At 40.7% G+C, this 23,362-nt stretch overlaps 1 protein-coding gene and 1 long non-coding RNA gene across 2 annotated transcripts in view; both read right to left on the bottom strand.

Moving 5' to 3' along the window:
• Positions 1–23,362, bottom strand: part of LOC118525311 (uncharacterized) — a 161,923-nt gene that overhangs the window by 5,279 nt on the left and 133,282 nt on the right. The window lies entirely within an intron of this gene.
• On the bottom strand, positions 9,717–10,670 carry LOC118525306 (olfactory receptor 56A4). Its single transcript, XM_036075986.2, has one exon. The coding sequence runs from the start codon at positions 10,656–10,658 to the stop codon at positions 9,717–9,719; it is 942 nt and encodes a 313-aa protein (XP_035931879.2). The 5' UTR covers positions 10,659–10,670.

Here is a 23,362-nt window from a genome sequence, read left to right as displayed (position 1 = left end):
ATTCTTAAAAAAGAGGTACTGCCTACCGACTGCCAGGGACCTACTCAATACGGACATTAGTACAATGTCGGATCTAAAGTTCAGAGTCATCACTTTAAAGATACTAGCTGGGCTTGAAAAAAGCATGGAAGTTATTAGAGAAACCCTTTCTGGAGAAATAAAACAACTAAAATCTAACCAAGTCGAAATCAAAAAGGCTATTAATGAGGTGCAATCAAATATAGGGGCGCTAACTGCTAGGATAAATGAGGTAGAAGAGAGAATCAGTGATATAGAAGACCAAATGATGGAAAATAAAGAAGCTGAGAAAAAGAGAGAGAAACAACTACTGGATCACGAGGGCAGAATTCGAGAGATAAGTGATACCATAAGATGAAACAACATTAGAATAATTGGGATCCCAGAAGAAGAAGAAAGAGAGAGAGGGGCAGAAGGTATATTGGAGCAAATTATAGTAGAGAACTTCTCTAATTTGGGGAAGGAAACAGGCATCAAAATCCAGGAGGCACAGAGAACCCCTCTCAAAATCAATAAAAATAGGTCAACACCCTGACATCTAATAGTAAAACTTACGAGTCTCAGAGACAAAGAGAAAATCCTGAAAGCAGCTCAGGAGAAGAAATATGTAACCTACAATGGTAGAAACATTAGATTGGCAAGAGACCTATCCACAGAGACCTGGCAGGCCAGAAAGGACTGGTAGGATATATTCAGACACTAAATGAGAAAAATATGCAGCCAAGAATACTATATCCAGCTAGGCTGTCATTGAAAATAGAAAGAGAGATAAAAAGCTTCCAGGACAAACAAAAACTAAAGGAATTTGCAAACACAAAACCAGCCCTACAAGAAATATTGAAAGGGGTCCTCTAAGCAAAGAGAGAGCCTAAAAGCAACATAGACCAGAAAGGAACACAGACAATAGACAGTAATAGTCACCTTACAGGCAATACAATGGCACTAAATTCACATCTTTCAATAGTTACCCTGAATGTAAATGGGCTAAATGCCCCAATCAAAAGACACAGGCTATCAGGTTGTATAAAAAAACAAGACCCATTGATATGCTGTCTGCAAGAGACTCATTTTAGACCCAAAGACACCCCCAGATTGAAAGTGAAAGGGTGGAAAACCATTTACCATGCTAATGGACACCTAAAGAAAGCTGGGGTGGCAATCCTTATATCAGACAAATTAGATTTTAAACCAAAGACTGTAATAAGAGATGAGGAAGGGCACTATATCCTACTTAAAGGGTCTATCCAACAAGAAGATCTAACAATTGTAAATATCTATGCCCCTAACATGGGAGCAGCCAATTACATAAGGCAACTAATAACAAAAGCAAAGAAACACATCGACAACAAATCAATAATAGTGGGGGACTTTAACACCCCCCTCACTGAAATGGACAGATCATCTAAGCAGAAGATCAACAAGGAAATAAAGACTTTAAATGACACACTGGACCAAATGGACTTCACAGACATATTCAGAACATTCCATCCCAAAGCAACAGAATACACATTCTTCTCTAGTGCCCATGGAACATTCTCCAGAATAGATCACATCCTAGGTCATAAATCAGTCTCAACTGGTACCAAAAGATTGGGATCATTCCCTGCCTATTTTCAGACCACAGTGCTTTGAAACTAGAACTCAATCACAAGAGGAAAGTCGGAAAGAACTCAAATACATGGAGGCTAAAGACCATCCTACTAGAGAATGAATGGGTCAACCAGGAAATTAAAGAAGAATTTAAAAAATTCATGTAAACTAATGAAAATGAAAACACAACTGTTCAAAATCTTTGGGATGCAGCAAAGGCAGTCCTAAGAGGAAAGTATATAGCAATACAAGCCTTTCTCAAGAAACAAGAAAGGTCTCAAGTACACAACCGAACCCTACACCTAAAGGAGCTGGAGAAAGAACAGCAAATAAAGCCTAAACCCAGCAGGAGAAGAGAAATAATAAAGATCAGAGCAGAAATCAATGAAATAGAAACCAAAAGAACAGTAGAACAGATCAATGAAACTAGGAGCTGGTTCTTTGAAAGAATTAACAAGATTGATAAACCCCTGGCCAGACTTATCAAAAAGAAAAGAGTTCCTTCCCCACACACACACTCTCTCTCTTTAAAATAAATAAATCTTTTTTAACTAAATAAAATACAGAAATGTAGTGATTGATTGTAAAATTTAACACTGTAAGGATGTCAACCCTCCCCCAAAATTAATCTCTAGATTCAAAGCAATCCCAGTCTAATTCCCAGCAGTTTCTCCCTCCTTTTTTTAAGAAGTCATTTGATATGATAATAGTCTTTCTCTGCTTGATTTATTTCATTTAGCATAATCCCCTCCTAAGTACTTTATAAATATAAACCCATCCATCCTGTTAAAAATCCTGTAAGTAGGATGATAGTAGAATGACCATATTTCCTGTTTGCCTTGAATAATTCCCATTTAAGCCCTTACACACTCTTAGTAGTTTCCCAAAGAGGCTGATAAATTACATGATCATCCTCCTTATAATAAAACACCATTGTTAGTCCAATTTTACAGATGAGGAAACAAAGGCAAAGGTAAGTAAAGTCTTTATTAAAATCACAGTGGTGAAGCCATGCCTTGAAATTATGAAGTCTGAATCTACAGCTATCTACAATACTACTACTACCCACTATACCAAGACACATATGCAGGCTCTGCTGCTAGAGCAGATCAGCCATAGGCCCTACACAAATGCATGCCCCTGTCCCTCTTTCAAGAGATGACATCACTAGCAAAGGAGAAATCAGGACTACATGCATCACCGTGAAATACCTAAAGACTTCAATAGAGTCATGACTACCATTTATATAGGAAATAGCATCTTAGAGAAGTCTAAAAAAGAATACACTTTGAGACAAGAAGGTATGAAAAAGTCTCCTAATGTCAGGCAGGCGGTTGGGATAAGAACAAGAAATTGCAGGAGTCAGCAATTTTGGTCCAACACTACTACAAAGGGTGAGGGATAGTAGCAACTGCTGTCTTCATCTGATTCCATGTGGATTCTCCATCAGTCACAAACCCAGACTGCAGGTTCACATGGACTCCTGGCCTGGTACACCCTAACCAGTTATGAGAATTTAAGACACTTCTGAGATAAATTTTTATATGGCTGTCATGCTAAGGCTTATCTCAGAACATTGAGTGACATGTTCAGTGACACTTTGTTTTCCATGCTCTGAGGATGCCCAAAATAAGCCAATTTTTATCAACAAAATGGCAGTGGTCCTAATGAGTGTTTGGCCCTCCTAGAGCCAGCTTCCCTGTCTTTCCTGAGAGGTAAGAAGGTAAGGTAATTGTAAATATTTGAAGGCAGATTTTGAAATTGGAAGAAATAAATTTGTTCCTCTATTTTGCCTAATACATTATCAGTTTCCATATTTGCTATGTAATCTATAGCAGCAATTCCAATAGACATACATTGTGAGCCACATACATAATTTCACATTTCTAGTAGCTACCTTAAAAAAACTCAAAGGAAACACATGAAATTAATTTTAATAATATGTTATTTTCCTCAATATATCCAAAGTGTTATCATTTGAACATGTATCAATATGAAAAACCATTAAAGAGCTATTTTACATTCTTTGTTTTTGTTTTTGCATTAAGTCTTCAAAATCAAGTACATTTTACACATGCAGCACGTTCTAATTCTGACTAGCCACATTTCAAGCACTCAATAGCCACACATGGACTGGATGTATACTATATTGCACAACACAGGTCTAGAGTTCTGGAAAACTAAACATTGCTCTATTTTGCTTAACATGAGTTCACTTTTTGTACTGGCAAATGGCATCTATAACTTTGTTTATTTATGGAAATTCCATTCATTTGGCTCTGGGTCAGCTCAAATTTACAGTTTTTATTTTCTTTTCAATACTCCCCATCGAATTTCCTTTAGAGATTCTTTAGTAAATTGATCTTTCAAACTTCAGGATGGAATGATTAAGGACAGAGATAATGAACACATCCAGAGTTCCCAGCTTAGGTAACATAGATGCTTCTATCAGAGACTAGGACTTTCCAGCAACCCCTACCTCCCTGACTCAGGTTAGATTATCACTCTTGCTCTGACCCCTAACTTAAACCAGTGAGGTGATTTAATTTTTTTGGAGTCAATGTCACTAGTCAGCAAAGAATATCAGAATATCCAGATATCTCCAAATGTGGTCTATAAGAATACCATTCTTCCACATAAGATACATTTGGGGCCTGGAACTAGGTTTTGTTAACAAAGGGTGACAAAAGAGTGAAAGTCCAGAGGGTAGACTCAGAATTAAGTAACAGCTATAGATTCGAACATAAATCCAGACAAAACTGATTTATCCTGTTAGTCAGACCATACAAACTTACCTGCAGCCAGATTCCAGTTACCCTAAAGAAATACATCTATTCCTATAAACTCATCTGCTTCATTTCCAATTGGTCATTATGTTCTTTTTCCTGGATCAATGAACCAAAAATAAGGAATTGACTCCACATCCAGTCTTCTGGGGAGCATGGTAACATGAATAATAGAAAAACTATTCTGTCCCAGTGAGAGAAGCAGGAAAGAGCACTGGGAGACAAGGCAGGGTGAGAGGGTATGGCCAAGAGGGAGTAATCAAGGCATTGGGGATTACTGATCCTATGCCATCTGGTGCTTCTACAGCAATCTTCTGTAGGAGGCCAGAATTGTAGTTAAGGAAATCAACTCCAGGTCTCTAGCTGCCATAAGCAATAATGAAGATATAGATTTAATTCAAGAACACTCACCCTGATCTCAGCTTTTCTAAATGGGAAGGGTAGAACTTATAGTAGAAAAACTTTGCTCCTACATAAAAGCAGTGATACAGGGGCACCTGGGTGGCTCAGTCGGTTAAGCATCCAACTCTTGATCTCAGCTCAGGTCTTGATCTCAGGGTCATGAGTTCAAGCCCCATGGTTCAAAGCAGTGATGCACCAGATTTGGAGAAATTGGTAGAATCGGAATCTGCAGCACCAGGCCTGCTACAGTTCTACCAGGAGAATTCCTTCTCCCTGCTTATATTGAATATTAAATACCTGGAGGCCGACACACTTCATCATTCCCATCTTCATGATTTTCCTGCCTCCAAACCTGACCTACCAGCTTGAGGAGGCTGCACTCTACTGTTGCTATTTATGGCTATTTACTGCACCACCTATCCAAGCCCTTCAGAGGCTCCAGAGGCTATTTTTAAGGCCCTAAGGTCCATCCTGTCTCTTCCCTCCCCACACACAGAGGCTAAGACTATTTTAGCCATCTGAACCTAGAGGCTAAGGCACATATTTTCAGGAGGGAAGGTGGAGAAGAAAACAGAGAAGACAAAATCTAATACAGGAGTAGCAGTGAACAAGGAGAGAGTTGAGGAAAACTTTTGGGGAAAGGGTGCTTCTAAATAAAGAGCATATACATTTGAAGAACAAATGTTTCTAGACTTAGAACAGAGAGAAATTTATTTCAGGTCTTAAGTGTACTCTTAGAAAAATTATGATTAAATGAGAGTTTAATATTATCCTTAAACTAGGGTCATCTCATTATGGCCATTGTACAAAAATGGGCCACGCAGCTAGCATGTTATGGACATACCATTTCCTCTACTATCCACAGTGCAACGGCTTAATTGGAAATAGGAATGGACACTTCAAACATTTATTATTAATGACAGGGCATAATAAGAACATGAAAATCTAACTAACTCACTTGGTGAGTATAGGCTTCATCTGAGTATATGCAGCAGTAAAGGGGAAATGCTGTGGGAAGCTTCTAGGTATCAGAAGTAGGAGTAAGGGAGCTGGAGAAGAGGCTGAACACAGTTCTCTCTTTCTCACCTCACAAGGTCTGAGTGCCAGGACTGGGGTTGCCATTATGCTTCAGATGATGGGACATAGCTGGGCAAGACTCTACCTCTTTTGCTTTGAACTTGTCTCTATGTCTACCAAAGGGAATCTTGGGTTAGATATCACCCTCACCTCACTGGCCATGCTAGCATTGCCCCTGAGTATTGCCTAAGATTGAGATAATCCTGCTCTACTTTACTCTTCTAACCCTGCCCCCTCTTCCTGAACAGAAGGGAAGATCCCAGGGAGGCTCCTGCTACCATCTGGTTTATGTAGTGTCCACGTGCCAGAACCAGAAGCCCTCATTCAGGAAGAGTCTAAATTAGGAAATATAATACATATAGATGAAATAGTGATAGAAAAGAGAAAGGCAGACAAAGGTGATGACACCAAAGAATGATACCATCGCTCTTTTCTACTGAGAACAATTCCGAAGCAGAGATTCATAGCTTTGCAGCTTTTCTCAGGTGAAGTGCCAAGTCATAGTTGGTTCTGAGAGAAATTGTAGGAGCCTTTTACCCTAAAAAAGGGAAATTGGACTAAAGTAAGGACTCCATGGGATCTGTAGAAAATAGGTGGTACAGCATTGTAGACTCTGTTTATTTCTTTGGTTATTTTATAGGTAAACTGAAAGTGATATTCCTTTCTACTGCCCTGAGCAGGGGCTGCAAAGCAATCGATCATCTGCATACCATGTGGCCACAAGTCAGTAAGATAATATACTACAGCAGCTGTCTGGGTGTGGTGAAAGCAGACTGCTGTTTCATGACTGGTGTGTCAGAGCCTGTCTTTCTCCCTTCACTGTCCCAGATGGAAATGTGGAGGCAACTTTGGGGGACAGGTGACATTGGAAGCCAGAGAGCCTCAAAGGTGAGCACTGGATGGTATCATAGCCACATATCACCCATGGCTGTCCTTTGCAGTTCCAGAAGGTATGCTTATGGGTATCCTCATAGCATATCCAGATTGAAATAGATATGAATAGAATATGCCTGACTGACAGATTTATGGAGCACCAAATAGTTCGGAGTTTCAAAAGTAACCCTCACATAGGTAAAAGATTTCTCAAGGAAATGTATTAGTAATAAAATGACTGTAGGGCTAAAGGAGGACAAAATGACATGAATACCTTCTACTTCAAGGTAAATGAGGTTTGAGACAATAATCTGCCTCATATTCAGAGGGCAGCAGGGAAAGCAGTGTGCATAGGAAAATAATAATAATAATTCATTTAATGTCTATGTAATTAAGGTGTGCACATTCAAGGTACTGAACAAAAATTTTCATACTTAGTTTATTTACTATTCAAAACAATGGTAAGAGATAAGGATCAATGTCATCACTTTCAAGGTAAGGAAACAAGTTTAGCCAAAGTTCATAAAACCTGAGTTAGCAAATTTGGCCAAATTGGTCTATCTGAGGATCAAATCCCAATTACTTTGATTATTCCAACCTTAGGGGGATTCACCATATAAATTTCGTTTAGTGTTGGCTAAAAATAGTCTCTGTATTAGGAACTATAAAAACACATATTACTATAAGATTTGATCATTGTTCCCTAGTAGTTTTCAAAGGACGGGAAAGACAAGATACGCACTGATAAAATGTTCCACCTTATTCAACATGTCTTTATTCTAAATTCCTCTACATAAAGAAGTGTAAAAGTAACCATTCAGAATAAAAAGATGAATACTCTCTCAATCTAAAAGAAACTCATGACACCATCAGAGAAAGACATACAGATACTCAAGATGCTAGAGTAGCAATTCCAGGTGAGAGTCATGAAAAGAACTCCCCCTGTGCAAAGTGCTGTTTGACTTCAGGCTCACCTCACTGGCCATGCTATGGGTTCAGCAATAATGATACTAGTAAATGAAGGTTGGTGTAGAAAGGGTCAAATGATTAAAGACAGACAGCAAACACAAAGAGAGAATGTTCAGGGAAAAAGAAGCAGTTTGCTTTAGCTACAGTAGGGGAAACAAAGAAAGTTTGAGATAAGTCTGAAAGTCTGTTAGAGCCAAAACACTAAGGTCTCTAAGAGAAGAAAAGAGGATCACTGCTGCAAAATATATAACTTTTTAAAATAGTACAGAACTATTAAATTTAAATATAAGTCATTCATCGAAGAAAAGGTTTTGTTTTGTTTTTGTTTTGTTTTTTAAGATTTTATTTATTTATTTGACAGAGAGAGAAAGAGAACACAAGCAGGGGGAGTGGCAGGCAGAGGGAAAGGGAGAAGAAGGCTCCCCTCTGAGCAGGGAGCCCAATGCAGGGCTCTATCCCAGGACCCTGGGATCATGACCTGAGCCGAAGGCAGACTTAACCGACTGAGACACCCAGGTGCCCCAAGAAAAGTTTTGATACAAATGAAAGTAGGATAGTCCAATGGAAATGTTCTTCAAATGATACTTGGAAAAATAATGGACTACAAACTCTTAATTTGTAGGGGATCATTAAGGAGGAGATTGTAAAATACTGGAACACACTTATGTGAGAAAATCAAACCCTAGAACTTCTATGTCATCCTGGAAAAACTGTCAACAGCTACACCAGCCCAGGCTGAAGGATGAAGCAAACATGGCAATAGAAGGAAAGAATTGGACAGCTGAGTTGTGCCTAGGATGCACAGGTTAGAGTTGGGGAGGGATGGTGCCTGAAATGTGATGTAACATTCTAAGTTCCTTATAGGAGGTATATGGGATGAAGTGAGGATTACAGAGTCATGAAGATAATGAGGTAAAGAACATATAACAGTTCAAACAATACAAGTCTACCCCCCCAAAAAAGCCCTAAAAGATCTTCTATCTCCTTTACAAATAAAAATCTGAACAAAGAATCTTGGAAGGAAGGAAGGGAGGAAGGAAGGAAGGAAGGAAGAAAGGAAGGAAGGAAGGAAGGAAGGAAGGAAGGGAGGGAGGAAGGAAAGAAGGAAGGAAGAAAGAAAGAAAGAAAGAAAGAAAGAAAGAAAGAAAGAAAGAAAGAAAGAAAGAGAAAAGAAGGGAGAGAGGGAAGGAAGGAGGGAGGGAGGAAGGAAGGAAGAAAGAGGAAGGAAAGAAGGGAGGGAGGGAAAGAAGGAGGGAGGGAGGAAGGAAGGAAGGGGAATGAAAGAAGGGAGAGAGGGAAGGAGGGAAGGAAGGAGGGAGGGAGGAAGAAAAGAAGGAGGGAAGGAAGGAAGGAAGGAGGAAAAAGGGAAAGAAAAAAGGGAAAGAAAGGGAGAGAGGAAGGGAGGGAGGGAGGGAAGGAGGGTAGGGAAAGATGCTCCCAGAGAAGTTGCACAAATGGAAAATCTTAGGGTCTGGCAGGATCTGAGGAGCCAGGAGATGACACATCTGCCACAGGTGCAAAAAAAGAGAGAGTCAGGGATGTTCACAGTAAAGCACTCGACCCCCAAAACCAAAATTCTGGGTGAATGTCCTTACTTCAGCCCAATCAACCCCTCACAATACAAAAGCCATGTCTGAAATGGGAGGCAGGAGAGTTATCTATGTTCTTTGCAAATCAGGGGACAAGCAGATTTCTTTAAGTATAAAGTTTGTTTCTTTAGGGCCAAACACTCCCACTCCAATCCAGCTCCACTTGGCTAAGGCTTGGCAAGACCCTCAGATAAGGAGTCAGTCAGGGCAAATTCCCAAGTGATCACAGAATCCAGGAAAGGGAGATCTCCTTTGAAGCAGCAGGAAACAAGGATTCATAGAAGAGTGTTGTCTGAGATAAAAAGAATCAGAAGCCATCCTGGAATTAAAAAGTAAAATCTCCTTTCCAACATAAAAATAATTCCTGACTTTTACTAACAACTCCAAAGGTGGATCTGATCCATTTTACCTCTTACAACCTTCTCAGCAGCTTCTGGATTCCCTGCTTGATCTCCTTGGTTCTCACACCATAAACAATGGGGTTCAGAGCTGGGGGGATGAGGTGGTGCAGGATGTTGAGCAGTATGGGGACATCTGGGGGAAGCTTCTTCCTGGCCAGGTTAGTGATGACCAGAACCAGCAGGACTGTGCTAAAGAAGAGGATGAGCATGAAGTGGGAACCACAAGTGCCTAGAGCTTTGGCTATAGCACCCTCAGCCTTGATCCTTAGCACAGCTTTCAGGATGAAGGAGTAGGAGAGAACAATTAGGATGAGGTCAGAGCCCAGTAGAGTCCAGCCTGCCACAAACTGGTAGAGTTGATTGAAGGTGATGTCATCACAGGAGAGTTTGGACACAGACAGATTAGTGCAGATACAGTTCTTGATGATGTTCTCTGCACAGTATCTGAGCCAGGAAGAAAGTACTGGAACAGGAAGAAAAAAGAAGCCATTCTGGGCCACAACAAATATGGTAGCTTTAACCACAAATTGGTCAGTGATCATGGATGGGTATCTCAGTGGGTGGCAGATGGCCACATAGCGGTCATAGGCCATGACCATGAATGTGCAGGACTCCATGGCAAGGAAGCAATTCATGATGAACATCTGGAGGAAGTAGGCTGAGAAGCTGATGGACCTGAGATCAAACCAGAAGATAGCCAGGACCTTGGGGATGACGGTCAGGCAGAGCAGGATGTCCAACAGAGAGAGAAGGCTGAGCAGGTAGTACATGGGCTCGTGCAGAGAGACCTCCAGCCAGATGGTGATCAAGAGGGTGGCATTGACCCCCATGGCCAGGAGGAAGAGGAGGCTGAGGGACAGGGACAGCCAGTGCTGCCAACTCTGGTAGTTAGGGAAGCAGAAGAGGAGGAATTCAGAGACAGGAGCAGTGGAGTAGTTGCTGGGTGAAGCCATATAAAGTATCTTGAACAAGCTAAAAATCCAGAGTCCCTTAAAAAGCAGGACAAAATACATCAACATAGAAAGTATGTGTTCTTTTTTTTTCTCTTTTTTTTCATTATGTTCATTTAGCCAACATATAGTACCTCATTAGTTTTTGATGTAGTGTTCAACGAGTCATTAGTTGCATATAACACCCAGTGCTCATCACATATGTGTTCTATATGTAGTAAAACTCAGGTTTTCATTAGGGCTTTTAACCTGTCTCAAGTTTTCAAATCATCATCATCATCCCATCTCAATCATTGTTGACCTTTAACTGAGCAGTTATCGTGTGCTACACATTATGCTGAATGTTTATATTCATCATCACATTTCCTTTCAAAAAACACTTAAGAGTAAATAATATTATCCTAATTTTCCAGATAATTAAAAGGAACAGGCAAAGAGGAGCAAAGTAGTTTATCAAAATTAGACAGCCAGTAAGTAGTGAAGCCAGGACTATGACAAAAGTCTGACTAAAGTCTCTGCTTTCAACCACTATATATTATTCAGCCTCAACAAGCACAATTGCTTAACTAAGCCCTACCTTCCTTTGGAATTTAGAAGGAATAGCTTATGGAGAGTTCTGTTTAGCAGAATACATGAAGGTCCCAGAAAAGCCCACCCCCCTACTCCATTGACTCAGACAGGGCCTGAATTAGGGTTTCTAATTTTCATTCTTTAAGAATATTGGATTAAAGGCAGAGCATCCCTTGACCCCACTCAAGAGCAGTAATATCTTCTAATCCCAAACAGGATTTCACTCTTAAAAGCATAGGGTTTATCACTCCTACTGGGTTATTTGCTGTGTTTTCTCTTTGTGAGGTTCTAGAGTATTTCTTTGTTTTGGCTTCTTTAGAAAAGCCTATAAATTTCATATTCTGGTGACAGAGATAGTCAGTACTGAAGGGTACACCAGTAGGTTCACCAAAGTTAAATGAGGAGCTAGCTAATGTTTCAGGTGTATAAACCTATACAGGATCCATTTATCTGGTAAGCAACATTATCTGTGATTCCTTGTGGCCAAAATCCAATTATTCTATCCATGTGGAAACTATGCTCTATAAACTCATCTGCTTTATTTAGTTATTTATTTTGTTGCATACCATCTTATTTCCCTCACTACTAAACAAAGAACAGAGTGGCCAAGTACAAAGAAGAATGACAGTAAGGGCTGTCCCAGCAAAGAACCAGAAAAGAGCCAAGGAGTCAGGGCAGACAGAGAGGGAGCCCCAGCAACAACTAATCAGTATAGGTGGGATTACTGATTTTGCTCACCTGTCCTATCTGACAAATCTCTTCAAAAAGAATAAATTGTGTAAAAGAAGGTATCAGACTATCTGTCAGGGAAGATAAGATCCAATAGATTGGATAAGATTTTCTTTCTTTTTTTTTTTTTAAAGACTTTATTTATTTATTTGACAGAGAGAGACACAGCGAGAGCAGGAACACAAGCAGGGGGAGTGGGAGAGGGAGAAGCAGGCTTCCCACCGAGCAGGGAGCCCGATGCGGGGCTCGATCCCAGGACCCTGGGATCATGACCTGAGCCGAAGGCAGACGCCCAACGACTGAGCCACTCAGGCGCCCCTGGATAAGATTTTCATTTTGAATATTTGAATATCCCAGACTTCCCAATTTATAGATTCCCAATTTATAGATTTCTACTCATTATAGGGCTTTAAAATAAACCAAAGATTCAAGGGCTAAAATAAAATAGGGACAATTACATATCAGCTCTGTCTTGTATTTTCATATGTGATTAGGAAATGACCCTCAATGTGAATCAGAGAAATAAAAAGGATAGAAAACATAACCACCTTTTCAGAAAAGTCTTGTCCTTTCCATAAACCTCAAGTTCTGTATCCTCAGCATGACCTGCTCTACTTGAATAAGCAAGAAAATAGTCAGTGCCTTCCTTATACCTGGTCTAAATGTTAGTCATACAAACATATAGCATGCATTACGCAAAAACCGGTATCCTCATAAGAGAGGAAAATTGACTTACAAACACTTATAAGACAGTATAGTTGTGATAAAGATGATCTTACAAACAGTGGGAAAGAGACAAATACACAGATGAATGAAGCAATGTGATATGGTTGAAAAGTTGGCTTCAGACAGAAATGAAGCCTGACTCTTGTACCCAATAAAGGACCCTGAGAGCCATTTAAACTCTATGATACATACGTTCCTCATTTGTGAAATCAATAAATGATATTTAACTTCAGATGTTGTTGTGGGGAGAAAAAAGGGCTATGATTTCCTGAGGTCCTGTTAGGCCAAGAGACACTATGAGCTGAGAGCATCAGAGAAGGGTACAAAAATGAGGCCACATTCACCTGGGGGAGGAGGACTCTCTTTGTAGGCAATGGCAAGAGAATAAACATCTATGTGGATGTTCAGCACGATTGGTAAAAAGGTGTTAGGGGCTGGTAGATCCTAAGTTCTTTGGGGGAAGCAGGCAGGAGAGCAGTGTCAGGAGACATGGATAAGGTGTGAAGGCATGGCCGTGTGAGGTCCACCTGAGAGTAGGCATGATCATGTACACTGTAAGGAAGCACAGAGGATTGAGACAGGGAATTGATGTGCTGTAGATGGGACACAGGGAATCACACAGAAGGGAAGGAGTCTTCTGGAGAGTCCTGAGGAGTCCAGAGGAAAAGTGATGAAGATCTGAAGGAAGGCCATGCAGGCAGAGAGAAGGATGTATCAGAGGTCTGGGAAGACCTACAGGATTTAGTGTAAGAGAGGATGAGCAGGCAGAGAGACTGGAGTCCAAAATGTCATCAAGGACCTTTTAACTGATACAGACCTCCTATAACACTGATATTTTCTCCTAGGTGGTAATATACATTCATCTCTGTTTTAGTAAGTTCCTTAAGAGCTGGGAGCATTCTTCCTCTCTTTCTGTATTCTCTGCAGTGAAACTGAGGCCTCCTAATCTGAGAAATGAGGACTCGTTGGCCATTTGGGGCATTGCTCCGATATTCAATATCCAGTTCCATTCATTTGTACTGGCAGACTGACATATACAAAGGGGTGACCCTTGTTCTAAGTGCTATTGAACAAACATGGTCTCTGGCAATGATATATTGACAGTCTGGAAAGATCAGACAAGCCTTGAATAAACAAAATTACAACAGAAGACCCAAGCCCAGATGAGAAAACGGACGAATCACCTTGGCTCATAGATGAATTTAGACTAGTGCAGAAAGGAAGATTCTGACCCAGCCAGGCACAGGGTCTCAGTCTCCCAGCGTTGATATGGGTGGGGTCTTTGAGTCAATGGAAGTTTGGAAACCCTGGCTGGACACAAAATGACTCAGCCTCATCTCTGATGAAATAACAGCATTAGGTCAGTTCTTGCCACTCAGCCTTATCCCAGATCTAAGCATTTTGGCAGGGTCAGCATGTACACCAGGCCCTATTGAAAGAGTTCCTTTTGCTTTACATACTAAGCTCCTGGACTCCCCTCCTCTCCTCATTATCTCCTTCCTCACAATCACCCTGCTTGGTCCAGCTTGAGACTCACCAGCTTCAGAAGGCTGCACTGCTGCTGTTTCTGGCTGCTGGAGAAAACACTAAACTGGCCCCTGCAAGGGCTTTGGAGGCTGCTTTTATGAACTCTGCCTCCACTATGGCCCCTCTCCCCATTGCTCACAGGAGTTGGTGCCCTTCTTAAGCACTAGGTCCCTGAGGCCCAGTGGTCTATTTCCAAGAGAATATACTATAAAAGGCTTGACTATCAATAAAATAAGGGCAGGAGAGGTCAAAGGCTCTTGGGAAGTCTAAATAAAGAAACCCTTGGAAAAGAAGGATAATGAAATTGTGTGATGAGAATCTTCTCTGGGAAAATTTATGCAGATGCACCTGTGGGGAAGAACTGACTTTGTTGAGAGCCCTATAACTCTGTGGAGGAGGTGACAGAGGAACATAGGAGCATAGACCTCAGCCATCAAAGGAGCATAGATCTCAGGGGAGCATAAATCTCAAGGGAGCATGGACCATGGGCAACTGGGGGCCAGGGAGCACTTTCCCTGTGAGCCCCTCTCCTGCAGTGGGAGCATCAGTGGTCTGGACCCAAGCAAATCCCTGGGAAGGGCCCTGTTTACACACATGTGGTCTCATGTCTGAGATTTTACCTTCATGGCTGTTCTTGGTCTAAACTGTCACCTAAGTGTGGTTGCAGAAAGTTCAACTGCTAACAATCTTCACCTTCCACACAGCAACACCTGGCATTGTTTCCTTGGGAACAAGCAGGACTGCCACTAGTGCAGCCACCACTCTGTATTGATGCACAGAAGGACTTAGATAATCACCTCTCCTGTGGACCTTCCCAGATGTGTCTTATGATAGGGATTCTCAAGCTAAATGTAGGATCTTTTGGACTTTGGGCACAGGAATTTTGGAGAGAGGAGAGCAAGTGTGAGTCTGGTTCTAGGTCTTACACTTTCTTACACACAATTGCTGGAGGAGACATCAGGGCAGGAATGTAGATAGAATATAATCTTGTTCCCTGCAAATACTAACTACTCTCCTGCCCCCACCTCTGCCTTGCTACCTGGAGGTCCTGGCTGAAGCGCCAAGGACTTTCTCAGCATCAAATAGAGTTGATAGATATGCTAAATGAAGAAAACTATTTCATAAGTGAATCATCATTCAGTGAAAGAATGTTGCTAGTGCACACAGTTTACTCTGGGCAAAACACCCTGATCCCTGTGTTTCTTATAAATGAATAATCCCTCTTCACTGTCAGGTCATAGGAATATTGGGAAGAGATAACTGGAGGTTTATGTTTGAACCCTTGTTCTAGTACTCTTTCATTGTTTTTCCTTGAAGAAAGTTCATCAGCTCTCAGAACCACAATTCTCTCATCTGAAATATAAGCATAACAAACTTTCCAACACAGATTTGTTGCAAGGATAAAATTACTTTTACTTTTTCATTGAACAAATATTTTTACCCTACTTTGACAAAGCACTACATATTTGAGATATGCACATTAAAAAATGGTTTCTGCCACCTTACAGAGACCAAAACTTTATATAAAGTCACACCAAGGATAACACAAGTAATAATAACAATAAATCTTTTTTTTTAAGATTTTATTTATTTATTTATTTGACAGAGAGAGACACAGCGAGAGAGGAAACACAAGCAGGGGGAGCGGGAGAGGGAGAAGCAGGCTCTCCGCGGAGCAGGGAGCCCAATGCGGGGCTAGATTCCAGGACTCTGGGATCATGACCTGAGCCGAAGGCAGACACTTAACAACTGAGCCACCCAGGCACCCCAATAATAATAAATCTTCAGAGACTATATATATGTGTCATATTATTCTGAATATTACCTGATATTTCTTTTAATCCTCATAACAACCTAACGAGATACACATTATTAAAGGCAACAACTATAATTATGAATTCCTGATGGGAAATCCAAAAATACGTGTTTTGGATTTAAGTGTGTCCCCTAAAATGATATATTGAAGTCCTAATCCCCATGTACCTGTGAGTGTGAACTCTTGTAGAAATAGGGTCTTTGCAGATATAATCAAAGTAAGACCTACCATTTAACACAAAGAATGACGAACTTCAGTTCAACCATCCCCTGAGAATACATCCCAAGATCCAGGTTCGAATGTGGGCGGGGGGGGGGGGGGGAGGATAGTGATCAGACCCTGTTCTTTTTTTTTAAAAAAAAAGATTTTATTTATTTATTTATTTATTTGAGAGAGAGTGAGAACATGAGCAGGGGGAGGGGCAGAGGAAGAGAGAAAGAAGCAGACTCCCCGCTAAGCAGGGAGCTCATGCAGGGCTCCACCCCAGGACCCCAGGATCATGACCTGGGCCAAAGGCAGCCGCTTAACCAACTGAGCCCCTCAGGTGCCCCTCAGACCCTGTTCTTAGTGAGTCCCAGGCTTTGAGTCTTATCTCCTCAAACCAGAAAATTGCCAAATTTTGCTCCATTCCACACTGATTTCTTCAGGATTGGCAGAAGTCCTCAGAGCAGAAGTAGCTTTAAATCCTGCCTTTATCTCTCAGTTTTTATCTTCTAGATTTTGACCTCTCCTTAACTTTTCAGTACTTTCAAAAATATGTTTGTTTCTATTTTATTAATTCAAGCAGGGTTTTTTTTTTTATTGACAATTGAGCTGGGTAAAAATTTGAATCTTAACAAGTGTTTTGTATATATATACGTGTGTGTACATATATATACACACACAAACTGAGTAATATGTTATACATTTATGTTATATACTTATATAACATATATGTATAACATGTTATATGTTCTATATGTTATATGTCACACTATGTATGCTATATATATACACTTTATATAAAAATGTGTATATATATATATACACATTTCCACAGCCTTCTGATATCTGCTGTTGCTATTGATAAGTATACTACCAGTCAATTGCTATTCTTTTATAAGTAATAAATCATCTCTCTTGCTCTATTCAGAACACCTCATCTCTAGGGTTCTGGAATGTTAGCATATGTGTAGATTTAAAAAAAAAAAAAATAGATCTGAGAGCCCAGAAATAAACCCATGTTTATATGGTCAATTAATCTACAATAAAAGAAGCAAAAATATGCAACGGGAAAAGACAGTCTCTTCAATAAATGGTGTTAGGACAACTAGCAAAAAATGAAAGTGGACCACTTTCTTACATCACACACAAAAATATAATCAAAAGAGATTAAAGACCTAAATGTAAGACCTAAAAGCATAATACTACTACAAGGGAACATAGGCAGTAATCTCTTATACATAACCTTAGCAATATTTTTCTGGATATGTCTCCCCACACCAGGGAAACAAATGCAAAAATGAACAATTGGGACTACATCAAACTAAACTCTTTTGCACAGTGAAGGAAACCATCAACAAAACAAAAAGGCAACCTACTGAATGGGAGAAGATATTTGTAAATGATATATCAGATAAGGGATTAATACCCAAAATATATAAATAACTCACACAACTCAACATCAATAAAACAATCTGATTTAAAAATGGGCAGAGGCAGAAGAAGGAAAGATGGCGGAGGAGTAGGGGACCCTATTTCAACTGGTCCCCAGAATTGAGTTGGATATCTACCAGACCACTCTTAGCACCCATGAAACCAGCCTGAGATGTAAGAAGATCTGGATCTCTACAAACAGAATATCGCAGGCGGTTGGTTTTGAGGTATGAAGCGGGGAGCTGTGATTCCGCTGGCAGGTATCAGAGGATAAAGGGCAGTGGGAGGGTGCCTGGCCGTGGGGATCCTACACCGCCAGTGAGCGACAGCCTCGTGCACTGGGGACGGGGCACAGACTCGCAGACCAGTAGCGGCGGGGAAAGGACTTTAGGGCAGCCCCCAGGGCGGAAACCCAGAGCGGCGGGGTCGCACCTGCAAACTGGGGGCGGCTGGTGGTTTCAGAAGCACAAAAGGCAGAGACATGCCCCGACCTGGAGGCAGGACTGGGAGCACTGCGGAGGGGCGCACAACCCAGGCCACTGCAGTTTATAGCAGCACGGACAGAAACGGAGACAGTGTGGCCTGGAGAGCTCACTGAAGAACAGACTGCAGTCTCTCTGCTCTGAGGCAGAGGGTTGGAAACGGTCCCTTCTGCTCTGACTCGTGGAAGAGACGCAGAAAGCCGCCAGGGAGAGCCGCCAGAGAACAAAAGCCCCCAAAACTGATTCCCGCTGAGCCCATCCCCCGCCACAGGGGGCAGGGCAACTCCGCCCGAACAGGGTTGCCTGAGTAACAGCACGGCAGGCCCCTCCCCCAGAAGACAGGCCAGGAAAACAAGAGGCCAGCAACCCTAAGGTCCCAAGAAAACAGGTGCATCTTGCTTGGGTTCTGGTCAATAATTTGGACTCTATACATTCACTCAAACACCCATCAACAGAATGACTAGGAGGAGGAGCCCCCAAAATAGAAAAGACTCAGAGATTATGACTTATGCTGCAGATTTACAAATGGATGCAGATATAACCAAGATGTCGGAGATGGAATTCAGGCTAGCAATTGTGAAGACAATGGCTAGAATGGAGAAATCAATTAATGGCAACATAGAGTCTCTAAGGGCAGAAATGAAAGCTGAATTGGCAGAACTTAAAAATGCTATCAGTGAGATCCAATCCAATCTAGATAATCTAACAGCTAGGGTAACTGAGGCAGAAGAACAAATAAGCGACCTGGAAGACAATATAATAGATAAAAAGGGAAAAGAGGAGGCCAGGGAAAAACAACTCAGAATCCATGAAAATAGAATCTGAGAAATAAGTGACACCATGAAGCGTTCCAATGTCAGAATAATTGGAATCCCGGAGGGAGTGGAGAGAGAGAGAGGACTAGAAGATGTATTTGAGCAAATTGTAGCTGAGAACTTCCCTAATCTGGAGAATGAAACAAACATTCCCGTCCTAGAGGCAGAGAGGACCCCTCCCAAGATCAAGGAAAACAGGCCAACACCCCGGCATGTAATAGTAAAACTTGCAAATCTTAGGACCAAGGAAACCATCTTAAGGGCAGTTTGGGGGAAGAGATTCCTTACGTACAGAGGGAGGAACAACAGAATAACGTCAGACCTATCCGCAGAGACCTGGCAAGCCAGAAAGGCCTGGCAAGACATATTCAGGGTACTAAATGAGAAGAACATGCAGCCAAGAATACTTTATCTGGCAAGGCTTTCATTTAGAATGGATGAAGAGATGTAGAACTTCCACGACCAGCAGAAACTGAAAGAATATGTGACCACTAAGCCGGCCCTGCAAGAAATATTAAGGGGGGTTCTATAAAAGGAGAAAGACCCCAAGAGTGATATACAACAGAAATTTAAAGGGACAATCTATAAAAACAATGTCTTCACAGGCAACGTGATGACAATTAATTCATATCTTTCAATAATCACTCTCAATGTGAATGGCCTAAATGCTCCCATAAAACGGCACAGGGTTGCAGATTGGATAAAAAGGGAGGACCTATCCATATGCTGCCTACAAGAGACTCATTTTGAACCTAAAGATACATCCAGACTGAAAATGAAGGGATGGAGATCCATCTTCCATGCCAGCGGACCTCAAAAGAAAGCTGGGGTAGCAATTCTTATATCAGACAAATTAGATTTTAAACTAAAGTCTGTAATTAGAGACACAGAAGGACACTATATCATTCTTAAAGGCTCTATCCAACAAGAAGATCTAAGAATTGTAAATATCTATGCCCCCAACATGGGAGCAGCCATCTACATAAGCCAACTGTTAACCAAAATAGAGTCATATTGATAACAATACGTTAATTGTAGGAGACCTCAATACTCCACTCTCAGCAATGGACAGATCGTCGAAGCAGAAAATCAACAAGGAAACAAGAGCTCTGAATGATACATTGGACCAGATGGACCTCATAGATATTTACAGAACATTCCACCCTAAAACAACAGAACACTCATTCTTCTTGAGCGCACATGGAACTTTCTCCAGAATATACCACATACTGGGTCACAAATCAGGTCTCAACTGATCCCAAAAGATTGAGATTATTCCCTGCATATTCTCAGACCACAATACTTTAAAACTGGAACTCAATCACAAGAAAAAACTTGGCAGAAATTCAAACACTTGGAAGCTAAAGACCACTCTGCTCAAGAATGTTTGGGTCAACCAGGAAATCAAAGATCTTAAACAATTCATGGAAATCAATGAGAACAAAAACACATTGGTCCAAAACCTATGGGATACTGCAAAGGAGGTCCTAAGGGGTAAACACATAGCCATCCAAGCCTCACTCAAAAAAATAGAAAAATCCCAAATTCACCATCTAACTCTACACCTTAAAGAACTAGAGAAAAAGCAACAAACGATGCCTAAGCCACACATTAGAAGAGAAATAATTAAAATTAAAGCAGAGATCAATGAATTAGAAACCAGAAACACACTAGATCAGATCAAAGAAACTAGAAGTTGGTTCTTTGAAAGAATTAATAAGATCGATAAACCACTGGCCAGACTTATCCAAAAGAAAAGAGAAAGGACCCAAATTAATACAATTATGAATGAAAGGGGAGAGATCATGACCAACACCAAGGAAATAGAAACAATTATTAGAAATTATTATCAACAACTATATGCCAATAAACTGAGCAATCTGGATGAAATGGAGGCCTTCCTGGAAACCTATAAGCTGCCAAGACTGAAATAGGAAGAAATTGACAACCTGAATAGGCCAATAACCAGTAACGAGATTGAAGCAGTGATCAAAAACCTCCCAAAAAACAAGAGTCCAGGCCTGATGGATTCCCTGGGGAATTCTACCAAACATTCAAAGAAGAAATAACACCTATTCTCCTGAAGCTCTTTCAAAAAATAGAAACAGAAGGAAACCTTCCAAACTCATTCTATGAGGCCAGCATTACCTTAATCCCCAAACCAGGTAAAGACCCCATCAAAAAGGAGAATTTCAGACCGATATCCCTGATGAATATGGATTCCAAAATCCTCAACAAAATCCTAGCTAATAGGATCCAACAATACATTAAAAGGATCATCTACCACAACCAAGTGGGATTTATCCCCAGGATGCAAGGGTGGTTCAACATTCGCAAATCAATCAATGTGATAGAAGACATTAATAAGAGGAAAGAGAAGAACCATATGGTCCTCTCAATGGATGCAGGAAAAGCATTTGACAAAATACAACATCCTTTCCTGATTAAAACTCTCCAGAGTATAGGGATAGAGGGAACATTCCTCAAGCTCATAAAATCCATCTATGAAAAACCCACAGCGAATATCATCCTCAATGGGGAAAAGCTGAGAGCCTTTCCCTTAAGATCAGGAACACATCAAGGATGCCCACTCTCACCACTGTTGTTCAACATAGTACTAGAAGTCCTAGCAACAGCAATCAGACAACAAAAAGAAATAAAAGGTATTCAAATTGGCAAAGAAGAAGTCAAACTCTCTCTTTTCGCAGATGACAGGATACTTTATGTGGAAAACCCAAAAGACTCCACCCCCAAATTACTAGAACTCATCCAGCAATTCAGTAATGTGGCAGGATACAAAATCAATGCACAGAAATCAGTTGCTTTCTTATACGCTAACAACCCAACTGTGGAAAGAGAAATTAGAGAAACGATTCCATTTACAATAGCACCAAAAACCAAAAGATATCTCGGAATAAACCTAACCAAAGAGGTAAAGGATCTATACTCTAGGAACTACAGAACACTCATGAAAGAAATTGAAGAAGACACAAAAAGATGGAAAAATATTCCATGCTCATGGATCGGAAGAATAAACATTGTTAAAATGTCTATGCTACCCAGAGCAATCTATACCTTCAATGCCATACCAATCAAAATTCCAATGACATTTTTCAAAGTGCTGGAACAAACAATCCTAAAATTTGTATGGAATCAGAAAAGACCCCGAATCGCCAAGGAAATGTTGAAAAAGAAAAACAAAGCTGGGGGCATCACGTTGCCCAATTTCAAGCTATATTACAAAGCTGTGATCACCAAGACAGCATGGTACTGGCACAAAAACAGACACACAGACCAATGGAACAGAATAGAGAACCCAGATATGGACCCTCAACTCTATGGTCAAATAATCTTTGACAAAGCAGGAAAAAACATGCAATGGAAAAAAGACAGTCTCTTCAATAAATGGTGCTGGGAAAATTGGACAGCTATATACAGAAGAATGAAAATCGGCCATTCTCTTATACCATACACAAAGATAAACTCTAAATGGATGAAAGACCTCAATGTGAGACAGGAATCCATCAAAATCCTAGAGGAGAACATAGGCAGTAACCTCTTTGACATCGGCCACAGCAACTTCTTTCAAGATACATCTCCAAAAGCTAGTGAAACAAAAGCAAAAATGAACTTTTGGGACTTCATCAAGATAAAAAGCTTCTGCACAGCAAAGGAAACAGTCAACAAAACAAAGAGGCAACCCACAGAATGGGAGATGATATTTGCAAATGACACTACAGATAAAGGGCTGGTATCCAAGATCCATAAAGAACTTCTCAAACTCAATACCCAAAAAACAAATAATCAAGTCAAAAAGTGGGCAGAAGACATGAACATACACTTCTCTAAAGAAGACATACAAATGGCTAACAGACACATGAAAAAATGTTCATCATCATTAGCCATCAGGGAAATCCAAATCAAAACCACACTGAGATACCACCTTACACCAGTTAGAATGGCAAAAATGGACAGGGAAAGAAACAACAAATGTTGGAGAGGTTGTGGAGAAAGGGGAACCCTCTCACACTGTTGGTGGGAATGCAAGTTGGTACAGCCACTTTGGAAAACAGTGTGGAGGTTCCTCAAAAATTTAAAAATAGAGCTACCCTATGACCCAGCAATTGCACTCCTCGGTATTTACCCCAAAGACACAGATGTAATGAAAAGAAGGGCCATATGCACCCCAATGTTCATAGCAGCAATGTCCTCAATAGCCAAACTGTGGAAAGAGCCGAGATGCCCTTCAACAGATGAATGGATAAAGAAGATGTCGTCCATATATACAATGGAATATTACTCAGCCATCAGAAAGGATGAATACCCAACTTTTACATTAACACGGATGGGACTGGAGGACATTATGCTAAGTGAAATAAGTCAAGCAGAGAAAGTCAATTATCATAT

Source organism: Halichoerus grypus, chromosome 11, assembly GCF_964656455.1.
Source record: "Halichoerus grypus chromosome 11, mHalGry1.hap1.1, whole genome shotgun sequence".
In the NCBI taxonomy this organism is placed as follows: domain Eukaryota; kingdom Metazoa; phylum Chordata; class Mammalia; order Carnivora; family Phocidae; genus Halichoerus; species Halichoerus grypus.
The sequence above is the reverse complement of the archived record's forward strand: the minus strand, read 5'-3'. Positions and strand labels throughout refer to the sequence as shown.

What these genes read in the sequence shown, in the direction of transcription:
- LOC118525306 (XM_036075986.2), bottom strand. Translation starts at nt 10,658, where the DNA reads ATGGCTTCACCCAGCAACTACTCCACTGCTCCTGTCTCTGAATTCCTC.